This window comes from Crinia signifera, chromosome 1 (assembly GCF_055691185.1).
Source record: "Crinia signifera chromosome 1, ASM5569118v1, whole genome shotgun sequence".
In the NCBI taxonomy this organism is placed as follows: Eukaryota; Metazoa; Chordata; class Amphibia; order Anura; family Myobatrachidae; genus Crinia; species Crinia signifera.
In genome coordinates, this window is record NC_139217.1 from 206,168,448 (window position 1) to 206,180,562 (window position 12,115).

The 12,115-nt window shown below is 53.1% G+C and overlaps 1 protein-coding gene across 1 annotated transcript; it reads left to right on the top strand.

Moving 5' to 3' along the window:
- The first annotated feature begins 9,885 nt into the window (after positions 1 to 9,885).
- On the top strand, positions 9,886 to 11,784 carry LOC146064186 (uncharacterized). The gene has a single exon (XM_083177402.1). The coding sequence runs from the start codon at positions 9,886 to 9,888 to the stop codon at positions 11,071 to 11,073; it is 1,188 nt and encodes a 395-aa protein (XP_083033528.1). The 3' UTR covers positions 11,074 to 11,784.
- Positions 11,785 to 12,115: the final 331 nt, after the last annotated feature.

Below are 12,115 nucleotides of genomic sequence, written 5' to 3' on the forward strand. Positions count from 1 at the left end.
TTGGGACAGATGTATTAAGCTTTAACAAGAGATAAACCCCCAGCCAATCACCTGCTAACTGCCATGTTACAGCCTGTGTTTGAAAAAAGTCAGTAAGGAGCTGATTGGCTGGACGTTTATCTCTCCTTATCACCCTTGCATTTATCTCTTGTTAAGGCTTAATACATCTGCCCCGTTGTGCCAAACAAGCAATGAGTGATTGACACTGTCACTTACTGCTTATTCACTAATAGAGAGCCTTGAGATGCCAACTAGTATGACCTGACCAAAGTGTCTGTCACTTTGTCAGCCACTGCTACCTGGTGTCAGCAGCAGTGGTACCAGTGAGCCAAGCCTGAGAGGAGACAGGACCAGCTTAGACTCCTGATACTGTCTCATTGTCAGTAACAGCTGCCAGCGTGTCAGTGTTAAGCACCAATATCACCAACAATTTTGACGATTGATAGTTAATGCAATCCCCGCCAATAATGCAATCCCTGCCACAGCTATTTATATCACTCCACCCTTATCTGCCCAATCTGGTGGGAAAAACTATTTGGTAATGTATGGGAGCAAATGACAATCACCCAATCTTAAGGAGTGTAACCAGCTTTACTCTCCTACCCCTTTCACACAACCTAATTTCCCGGGTTGGGACAGCAACTAGCGCTGGTGTGTAAGGTTCCCGGGCCAAAATCCTTGCAAAAATTGCCGGGATTCCAACCCTGCTATGGAGCAGGGTTGTTCCTGGGTTCAACCCGGGGTCCTGGCCAGTGTGAAAGGGATAGGGGGTACATACCCGAGTTGCCGGTCCTCGGTGTGCTGTCAGGTCGGGGATCCACACAGGCGGCGGGCGCAAATGACAGGAAAGGAGGTGGATGAAGATGACGCAGCTCTCCTGTGCTCTCACTGCCCCCGGAGAGCTGCATCATCTGCACCCACCGTCTGACCTGTCATCTGCGCCTGCCGTCTGTGTGGATCCCCGGCCTGTACCGAGGTCCAGCGACAGGGGTGAGTACTCCCTGCCACGAGCACGCCTCCTCCCTGCCTCATTCCTTTTCCCTTCACACACCAGAAAATGCAGGGACTTTTCTGGTGTGAAAGGGGCCAACCCAGGAATGGCCAGGCATGATCCCTGGGCCATATTCTCGGGTGGGTCCCTGCATTTTATGGTGTGAAAGGGGTATCACAGAATGTATAGGGCAGTGGACTTGACTGGGTCTGCCTACTGGCTAAGTAGCACTGTGAGTGTGACATTCAGAATTAAAAAAACATTGGTACTTGCATGGGTTTTGGGGACTGCTATTAGCATATTAAGGCTGGCATAAAGGCAGAAGAGTGGCATTGGAAGTGCTCTTATGCTGGGTACACACCAGGACGACTAGGGCCCGATCCCCACAATCTAGATCCAATTCCGATCAATTGGATGTAGATTGTGTGCTGATTGGGCCCTTTTCTGACCGATACCGATCCGATGCGCGGTCCCGCGGGTCGGTCGTTATTGAGATCCTACCTGCTGCAGGTAGGATCTCAATGACGACCATACAGCCGGGTGCGGGTCGCCATCGGATCGGACCCGCTCACGGTACACATCGTGAGCGGGTCGTGCCCCCCCCGCGTCACCGTGAGCGGGTCGGATGAGACACTGACGACCCGCTCACGATGTGCATCGTGAGCGGGTCGTCCTGGTGTGTACCCTACATAACTGGTTGCCCAGGGGGGAGAAAGCACCTACCCCTGAGTCTGTCCCGTGTGATTCATGAGTTTATCATGTTTTTTTTTTTTTAAACAGACTTGTTCATACTTGACCATCCCAGTGGGCATGGAGGGAGAATACGAGCCATACGATGGGATGGCGTACACTACAACAGTGTCCATGTCGACATAGACACCAAAAAAGCTTGTGTTAACCTTCATGTTGACAATTTGCTTGTCGACCTCTTGGTCATGTCAACTTAATGGTGTCAACCTTTTTGATGTGTCGACCTGTTGATTGTCTACTAATAGTGGTCGACCTTTTGATTGTCAACCTAACAACCCATACCCCTATGGCATACCTCCCAACTTTGTAGCTGCAGAAATAGGCTGCACGAGCGTCCAAAAAGGGGGCACGGCTTGTGTAAATGAGGGGCGCGGCTTGTGTAAATGAGGGGCGCGGCTTGTGTAAATGAGGGGCGCGGCTTATGCAAATGAGCCGTGTCCCCATTTTCAGCCGGGAATAGACACTGTGCAATTCTGTCAAATTGGGGGGGCTCCCAACTGGCACCACCCCCCCCCCCCCCCGCAGCGGGACACCTCCGGCCGCGGGTGGGACAGCGGGACAGGACCCGGTAATCGGGACTGTCCCGCTGAAATCGTGAGTGTTGGGAGGTATGCTATGGGGATGGTAGATTTCTACTGAGGGGCACTGATGCACATGTGTTGGTTATTCTTCCACATTACTCACAGTTACTGTACTGTTTTTTCAGAATTTTGGTATATTTAATGTTTACAACTACTGCATTGCAAGTGTTCTTTCTTCAGTGAGCTTTCATAGAATATAAAACTAGTAAGACAATTTGGATATCAAACAAGATAGAAATAATGTGTACAGTTTCTCCTAAGCTAATGTGTCATTAACTTTTTAACAGATGACCCAGTGATCGGTACGTAAACATCCAGCTTCCCAATTTATCCATGAAAAATTCAAGTAGTAAAACTAAGAATGACAAAGAAGGCATAAGGGTGCGAGGGCTGTGTGCTGTGTCCTTCGTGTGACCTCACTCTCAACCCCCCAACCGAAATCATGCTCAGAGACAGTACGTGGGATTGAATCATTGGCCACAGTTTATTAATACCTCTAAATACATATTGCAGGGTAGGGACAGAGAACGGTGGGCAAGGCAAGTTCCTGATCAATGACCTTCATTGATTTATGATGTAGGGGCGTGCCCCCTGCCTACGCTGTAGGCCCTTGGCTACGCCCCCTCTGTGGGCCAGCCCCTGCAGATCACCCCCTGCCTGGCGCGCAGCCGGACGGCCTGCCGTCGATAGCTAGAGCCTGGCGTGCGGCCCGACCGAGGGTGAATCTGCGAACCTCAGCTGGCTCCTCCTGTCCCGATGCCTTGCGCACCGCTTCTTCCCGCCCTGCGACATACATTAACAGTCAACTGTGACAGAATTGCATAATTGTTACAACTACATTCCCCCAGTGGTTACCAACCGCCCGCTTAAACACATTTGAATTCCCAAATCCTTGCTGACCCTCCAATGTATTCATACATAGTCCCGTCATCCTTTTTTTTTTTTTTTTTTTTTTTTAAACGTATATATATTTTTTTTTTTTTTTTTTTTGCACACAAGAAAAGAAAAAGAAAACACACCCGTACTTGTTTCCCCCTCACATATACCCTACTGACCCATTCCGTGGTCGCATATCCCTAGGCTACCTGTGATACCCCTGCGGTGCCCGCCCCTGCCTGAGTCCTAGCCTCTAGTTCCTTGCACAGTGGGATGGGTGGGTGGGATCTGTTGCCCGGCCGTGTTCTGCAGAGGAATGCTGCCTCCCCCGCCGGCTCGGGCATTTAACCCCTTCCTGGCCCAGCTCCCCCCCGCTCCCCCTGACTGGCTGGCCAGCGTGCTAGGTGTGAAACGGGGGTCGGCATACCTGCCTACCCCCCCCTAGCTTCCCGCCGTTCGGTCCTCAGCCCGCAACAGCCCCGCCCCCCTATGCCGCTTCGGGCGCCATTTTTGGCTGCCTGCGCTCTCTTAAGGGTGCGAGGGCTGTGTGCTGTGTCCTTCGTGTGACCTCACTCTCAACCCCCCAACCGAAATCATGCTCAGAGACAGTACGTGGGATTGAATCATTGGCCACAGTTTATTAATACCTCTAAATACATATTGCAGGGTAGGGACAGAGAACGGTGGGCAAGGCAAGTTCCTGATCAATGACCTTCATTGATTTATGATGTAGGGGCGTGCCCCCTGCCTACGCTGTAGGCCCTTGGCTACGCCCCCTCTGTGGGCCAGCCCCTGCAGATCACCCCCTGCCTGGCGCGCAGCCGGACGGCCTGCCGTCGATAGCTAGAGCCTGGCGTGCGGCCCGACCGAGGGTGAATCTGCGAACCTCAGCTGGCTCCTCCTGTCCCGATGCCTTGCGCACCGCTTCTTCCCGCCACTGAGGCCCCCCTTGACCTGCCTGGGCCGAAAAACCCCCACCCTGCCATATGCCCTTAGCTCCTGACTCCAGCGCCTCCTGCAGTGCATTGTTGAACAGGTCTATGCCGACCTCCGACAAGTGCACCCCATCGCCCCTGTATAAACCTGCCATTTTCTGGTTTATATCTGGGTGTCGTATGACGACTCCCCCTAAGGCCTCGACGCATCTCCCGACTGCTACGTTAATTTTCTTCCTGGTCCTTTCCACTGCCGCCCCGCTGCGCGCACCCCGCCAGGCTAGCCTGGGAATGATGCTGGACCATATAATGCGCAATTCGGGCCAGCGTCCTTTCACCCATGTTAGGTCGTCCTCTATTACTCTTTTAAAGTCCAGGGACTGTATTTTGCCCAAGTCATTGCCCCCCAGATGTAAGACCAACACTTCTGGGTGGCTTGTAGCTCTCTCCGCGCGCAAGAGCACTTCCCTGAGCTCGCCCCACCTCATCCCCCTTTTTCCGAACCAGGAGATTCGGCCGAACTCCCTTGGCAGCCCTAGCTGCCGGCCATATGGCCTGACCGCGGCCCTGACTTCCGCCCAATGTATGTAGGAATGGCCCACGATCCATATGCGCCTTGCCTCTTTGGGCCCTGCGGAAAAGGGGGAGGAGGGTGGCGATGTTAATTTGCTGTTGCATTGCTCGTGACTGGCCTAACATAAAGTTTGTAGCGATCTGACCTCCATCTGCCTATAGCCCTAATTTCGTCTGGCGCCCGGCCTGCCCCGGCTGCTGATGTTGCTGCGCCGATTCTAAATGAGTGCGTGCTAAACTTTCCGGCTTCCCAGCCGCTGGCCGCCACGCACTTCTTCAGAATTGCTGCAAACTGGTACTTTGTCAGCGGTGACCCGTTGTCGTGTACCAAGAATTGCTCCCCGCATTCTGGCCTGACTTCCAAATAGTCCCGCACGGCTGCCACCGGGCATGTCAATGCCTCGCTGTGTCTGCACAGCTGTACCCAGTTTCCCTTACCCTCTTGATCCGTTTTGGATCTATGCACTTTACACAGCACCGCGTTGCTGGTTACCGCCACGTTCCCGTACAGCAGGCCATCTCCCGCCGAGAGCTTAGCTCTCGCTACGAGTTCGCTAATGCGAAATGCCCCGCTAAAAGCCATCGCGAATGCCGCTCGCAACAACCTTGCTTCGCCCTGATTCCTGCATATTGTGGGGACGTGGCGCAGGAGTGTCCTTAACCTTTCCAACGTGATTGGCTCCCTTGGGTCGGGTCTCCTAACTTCTGCCCTTGCCCACCCTCTCATAATTGTCTGCACCATGAAAGACTTTGTCTCGTCCCTCTCGCCCGCCAGTTTCTGGAAGAAAGCTATGCCCGCCAACAAGGCGCTAGCCTTGGCCTTGGATGCCCCCTCCCTCCTTAATTTTGCTAAGAATCCCAAGATCCGTTGCGGGACCGTTTGGCCCCTGTAGCTTACCGCCGCCAGGAATTGTTGCCAGCTTTCCCAGGCAGCCTTGTATGCCTTCCATGTTCTTGGTGCCAGCGACCGCTCCACCAAATTTTCTAGCTCGGGTTGGCAACCTGCCAGAGACAGGAGGGGCATGTTAGGCCTGTTAGGCTGGCTTGGGGTGCCGCTGCCCTGAATGCCTCCCAATTTTGCCTGGACAGTGCGTCGGCTATCCCGTTCTCCACCCCTGGCACATGCCTTGCCCTGAATGTAATGTTGTACCGCAGGCTTTCTGCTACCAACCGTCTCAGCAGCCGGACTACTGGCGGGGACGACGCCCGCTGGCTGTTCACCGCTTGAACAACCCCCAGGTTGTCGCACCAAAACTGAATCTGCCTATTGGCGAGCCGTTCTCCCCAAATGGTAATTGCTACCACTATTGGGAATAACTCTAATGCCGCCAAGTTCCTAGTTAGGCCTATAGCTTCCCATGCGGGCGGCCACGTCTGGGCGCACCACTCCCCTTGCCAGTATGCCCCGAAGCCTGTGGCCCCGGCAGCGTCTGTAAATAACTGCATTGCGTGATTGGGCCGAAACTCGTCGGGCCAAACCCGCACGCCGTTGAAATTCCGCAGGAATTCTGCCCATACCTGCAGGTCCTCTCTGAGTTCCTTAGTAATGCGAACAAAGTGGTGTTTCTTTGCAACGCCAGTGGTGGCTTGCTCCAAACGCCTCTTGAATATCCTGCCCATGGGGATCACTCTGCATGCAAAATTGAGGCTTCCCAACAGGGACTGCAGGTGACCGAGGGTCACCTTTTTAGCCCTGATGCAATGCCCCACCTCCCTACCCAGCTTTTCAACTTTATCCTCTGGGAGCCTGCACTCCTGCCTGATTGTATCGATTTCTATGCCCAAGTAAGATAGGACTGCTTTGGGCCCTTCTGTCTTTTCTGGCGCGATAGGCACGCTGAAATCCTCCAGCATCGCCTGTAGCTCGCTCAGAAAGTACCCGCATTGTGGCGACCCTGGTGGCCCTGCCACCAGAAAATCGTCCAGGTAGTGTGCTATCGCCCCTGACCCTGTGCGCTCCTGCCAGCACCACTGCAAAAAGGTGCTGAACGCCTCGAAGAAGGCGCATGATATCGCACAGCCCATAGGCAAACATTTGTCTATGAAGAAGTATCCGTCAAAGTTTAGGCCCATAAGGCTAAAACTCTTCGGATGCAGGGGAAGCAACCTAAAAGCTGACTCGATGTCTAACTTTGCCATCAGTGCTCCCCTGCCCTGTGCACGTATCATCTTGACTGCGGAGTCAAACGACTGGTATTGCACAGAACATTCCTCCTTGTTTAACGCGTCGTTCACTGAGCCCCCTTCGGGGTGTGACAGGTGCTGAATGAGCCTGAACTTACCCGCTGCCTTTTTTGGGACCAGCCCCAAAGGTGATATAATTAGCCTTGGAACTGGCGGGGCTAGGAATGGCCCTGCCATCCTTCCCAGTGCCAGTTCCTTAGTAATCTTCTCGCGCACCAAACCTGGCTGCTCCCTAATGGACTTTAGGTTTGCTGAGCTGCCCGTGGGTGCGACCTCCCTCGTGATTGGAATTTTGAAACCCTCCCTGAAACCCTCCCGCAGCATTTTGGCTTCCCCCCTTTTAGGATACCTGGCTAGCCACGCCAGGATCCTGTCAATGTTGACAGGACTAACTGCTTTTGTTAGGTCCTGGCACTGTGGGTACTTTTTTCTTGTAATTACCCCCTTGCCTGGTGCATTCTTTAGCTGCATGGTTAGCGCCACATGTGCTGCATGCGTGTTTGAATTTGCACTGAGTGCGGGTGCAGCGCATGTCGTTAAAAGCCCAACATTTAAGGTCTTGCTTCTGCGTGCTAGGCCTCCCTGCGGCTACCCTTTGCGGAGCTGCTGCCTTTTCTGCTAAGCCTGCTGACTGTGCCTTAAGCCATAGGTCTACGTCCCTAGTGCCGAAGTCTATGGGCTTCCTGCCCGCAGCCTTCGCCCTGAAGTCTTCGTCATATCTACGCCATACTGAGCCCCCTTGCTCCTTGTATGCGTTGTAGACGAAATCCGTGTATCGTGATAGGCCTAGCCATGCCTCGGGGTATGCCTCCGTATAGCATGCTGTGTAGGCGAACATGCCACTGAGCCAATGCTCAATAGTTTTGTAGCTATCGCCCTGTGTCCCCCCTTTTGGCTTGGCCTTCTCCTTATCCGCTAGCCCTGCTGCTGTTAACGAACATATATCTATAAAAGCCCCTTTTTCTATCTCCTTCCTGGTCACAGCTGGCAAGTGTGCCGCTACTGACCCAAATGCGTATCCCATGGCGGTGTTGCCTTGCACAAAAGATGCCACCTTATCCGGCTGTACCCCGCCCAATTGTTCCCTGACCGCGTCCGCCCCTGGGATGTTACCCATCTTGCTTTTCCATTTGGCTACTGCGGCCCTCAATTGTTCCCTTAAAACCCTGCACGCCTCGTCCTCGTCTGACTCTGCGGGGCCCTCCTTTAAATCAAGGTCCCCCTGTGACACGCTGCTGGTGTGTGGGTCCCCTCCCGGTGTAACACTTGTACCTTGTAAAACTGTACCCGTTGCCCCTATGACATCACCCGTGGCATTGTTAACTCCCTGAGCCCTCCCTGGTGTAATACATACATTTTGTGAAACAACATCATCTACAGCATTGCTAGCATTCTGACTATTGCATACATTTCCTGGTGTACTACACATGCTATGCTGGTTATCGTTTGTGACATTTGTCTTACCGATCCCATGTACCGTCTGCTCCGCTTCTGTGTTGATGACTGGAGTGTTCTTCTCGTGTCCCCCGTTACCTGCGCCGGACAGAGCGCAAGGAGGTGACCGAGCGAGATGCGCCTGCTGGGGCGTGAATGTAGAAGCCACGCCGACCATAGCGGAGCCCGTGCTTTGCTGCTGGCCTCTCTCCCTTCTGCTTGAGTGCCTGTCATGGTACCTTCTTGGTGTGCTGTAATATGGGCTTCTTCTCCTCTGCGGTGACATGCGTGGGGTAAAACGGTGCTCTGAACCATGGTACCTGCGTGTGTGGTTGCTGCCGTGGGAACTTTGTGGACTCTGTCGGCTTCTGCTGGCCCCCCTCCCCCCGCGCAGGAAAACCTGCTCCTCACGGTGGCAAGTGCGCTCCCGCCTTTCCTGCCGCCGTGTGCAACTGCAGCTACGACGGCCGGTCCGCTCAGTGCGGGACCTGTGGTGATGATGCCTGCTCCTTGCTGGTGATGACGCGGGGGACTGACGATGATGTGACCGGTCCCTCCCTGCCATGCGCAGGGAAGGTGGCGACCCCCTGTCGTGGTGTGATGAGGATGCGGCTGTGGTGGTGGGCTGCGCCAAGGCCGCATATAGCTGCGTTGCTGCCTGCTGAACCCACGCTGCTCGTTCTTCGGATGCGCTGCGGATGCGATGCCACTGCTGTGTGAGAGGTAAGCTGGGGCTGGCCAAGTGTGAGGTGATGCCTGGTAATTGCGACCCGCCGTCGGACTCCGGCCTGTCCGATTCTGCCGCCGCCGGCACGTCGTTATCAAATGTGGCAATCACACTGTTGGGCACAGGGCTTGGTGCTTGCACATTATTTTCCATTGCTCCTGCTGGCCGCACTGCTGTATTGCGGACACCAGGTGGCGCACCCCTCTGCCGTGTACCTTTTTGCTGCTGCTGCTGCTTTCGACTAGCAGCTCTCTGGTTTCCCTTGTTGTTGGGCTCCTCCCCCGCTTCCTGCCTGAAACGCTTGGGCTGCTTCCTGCTTCTGGACGGTCTGGGTGCTGGGGTCTCCATGCTGCCTGGCGTTATCTGGATGCGGATACTCTTCTGGACCCCTGAGGCTGCTGGCTGTATAATGCTGTTGCCTAGCAAGCCCCTGCGATGTCCTGGACAGAGAGGACGAAGCTGTGCTGCCGGGTGACTTCGACGCTGCTGGATGCAGCTGAATGCTGCTGGGCAGGTAAGCTGGGCTTGCCTCCGTGCTCCCTTTGTTCTGCCTCTGAGTGCTGCTGCTAGCGGGAATGCGGTGCTGCTGCTGGACGATGTGGTCAGATGCCTTCTCTCTGTAATGCTGCTAGATCTGTTGCCCGGCCGTGTTCTGCAGAGGAATGCTGCCTCCCCCGCCGGCTCGGGCATTTAACCCCTTCCTGGCCCAGCTCCCCCCCGCTCCCCCTGACTGGCTGGCCAGCGTGCTAGGTGTGAAACGGGGGTCGGCATACCTGCCTACCCCCCCTAGCTTCCCGCCGTTCGGTCCTCAGCCCGCAACAGCCCCGCCCCCCTATGCCGCTTCGGGCGCCATTTTTGGCTGCCTGCGCTCTCTATACAGTAAATTCCAAGCCAAGGAGACACTGCAGAAAGACAGAAAATGATTCTCCAAAGGAGTTACTGCACAGGAAGCTCTCTCGCATAGGAAAGGCTGTGAATGAAAACTCTGATACAACAAATACATGCACTAAGGATCAGGCTAAGTTTTCTTGTGAGCATTGTGCGAAACAATTTAACAGAAAGCCAAACTACATTGTGCATCTGAGAACTCACACTGGAGAAAGGTCTTACATATGTAGTGAATGCGGAAAATGCTTTACACAAAGCTTCAGTCTTTTTAGGCACCTGAGAGTTCACGCAGAAGTTAAACCCTACACTTGCTCAGAATGTGGGAAAACCTTTACACAGAACGCACATCTTATCACTCACACGAGGATCCACACAAGTGAAAGGCCCTACTGCTGCAGAGAATGTGGCAAACATTTTGGCAGCAGTTCAAACCTGGTAAAGCACAGGAAAGTTCACACAGGAGAAAAATCGTGGCATTGCACTGTGTGCTGGAAGAGTTTTTCCTGCAGCACACAGCTTCGAGCGCATTTTAGAGTCCATACAAAAGAGAAGCCATATATGTGCAGTATGTGTGGAAAAAGCTTTAGCAGCAACTCCAACCTGGTTACTCATCAGAGGGTTCATACAGGAGAAAGGCCATTTGTTTGTACAGAGTGCGGCAAACGCTTTACCCAAAGCTCCGCACTTTTACAGCATCATAAAACTCATGTCAAAGAAAGACCCTGTGTGTGCCCCGAGTGTGGAAAATGTTACACAGATGAAACCAGCCTCGGGAGACACCAGAAAATCCACACAGATGAGAAATTATTTACATGTTCGGAGTGCGGAAAAAGTTTCAGTGGCAACTCCGCATTGGTTAAGGCCCCCATACACTATACAATTTTGGGACGATTTCATCCGATTTCGGCACTTTGGGCCAATAACCGGATGAAATCGCCCCAAAATCGCAGGTGTGTGATATATGATCCGATCCGATGCGCGGTCCCGTGCGCATCGGACCGGATCAGGGAGGTCGGACGGTCAGCACATAAGATCATCCGACCTCCCTGTATGCTATGCATATGCCTGCCCACCTGTCAGGCATATGCATGCAGACACCGGGGGGCGGGGGAGCACGGCGGGCAGACACACTGACCTGGCCGGCATGCTGTGATAACAAATAGCAGCGCTGCCGCTGCGGGACGGGACGCACAGTGGCGGCTATTAGATTTTTAAAATACCTGTCAAATGACCGGCCGTACTGTGATTGGCTGAGAGCTCATTTGTGAGCCGCCGCCCGCCCCCACTACTGCCGCCGCCCGCCCCCACTACTGCTGCTGCCCGCCCCCACTACTGCCGCCGTCCGCCCCAACTACTGCCGCTGCCCGCCCCAACTACTGCCGCTGCCCGCCCCACTGCTCCTCACCGCCCTGCAGCTCCCCATTTGTTTTACATGTGATAAATCGCAAGCGATTTATCACATGTAAAAACTGGCTCATCAAGTGCCAAATTGTATGTGAGCCTCCCGGGGAGCTGCCGGGTGACTCACAGGAGAAGTGGGTCCGACTTGTCCTAAGGACAAGTCGGCCTAATGTATGGGGGCCTTTAGACATCAACGTGTTCATTCGGGGGAGAGGCCTTATACCTGTGCTGAGTGCGGGAAAACATTTAAACACAAATCTACTGTTGTAAGGCACAGTAAGGTTCACATGGAGGATATGTCTATTGTTTGCACAGACTGCCCAAAAATATTAAATGATGGCTGGAGCCTTTTAATGCACAAGAAGACACATAGGGGGAAATTTACTAAAGGAAATTTGTAAAAAATAGGTGTATTTTTATCCAGAAATACACTTATTTTTGACATTTACTATCCCGAAAATATGTCAATTCGTATTCGTATTGATACGAATATGAATTGCCATATTTTCGGGATAGTAAATGTCAAAAATAAGTGTATTTCTGGATACAAATACACCTATTTTTATACTTATTTTTTACAAATTTCCTTTAGTAAATTCCCCCCATAATGAAGAAAAAGTTCAATAATATGTTTAATTGGTATATATGCTGTGGTTTGGCTTTCCTACTTGCCACACTCATATAAAGTATGTGATAATGCTTTTATTGTAGATGTTGCCATGCCCTAACAATGAATACATTCATTTAAACATGATGCTCCATCGACCATAACTAT

Excerpts from the sequence above, each read along its gene's own strand:
- LOC146064186 (XM_083177402.1), top strand. The coding sequence starts at position 9,886 with ATGCCGCTTCGGGCGCCATTTTTGGCTGCCTGCGCTCTCTATACAGTA.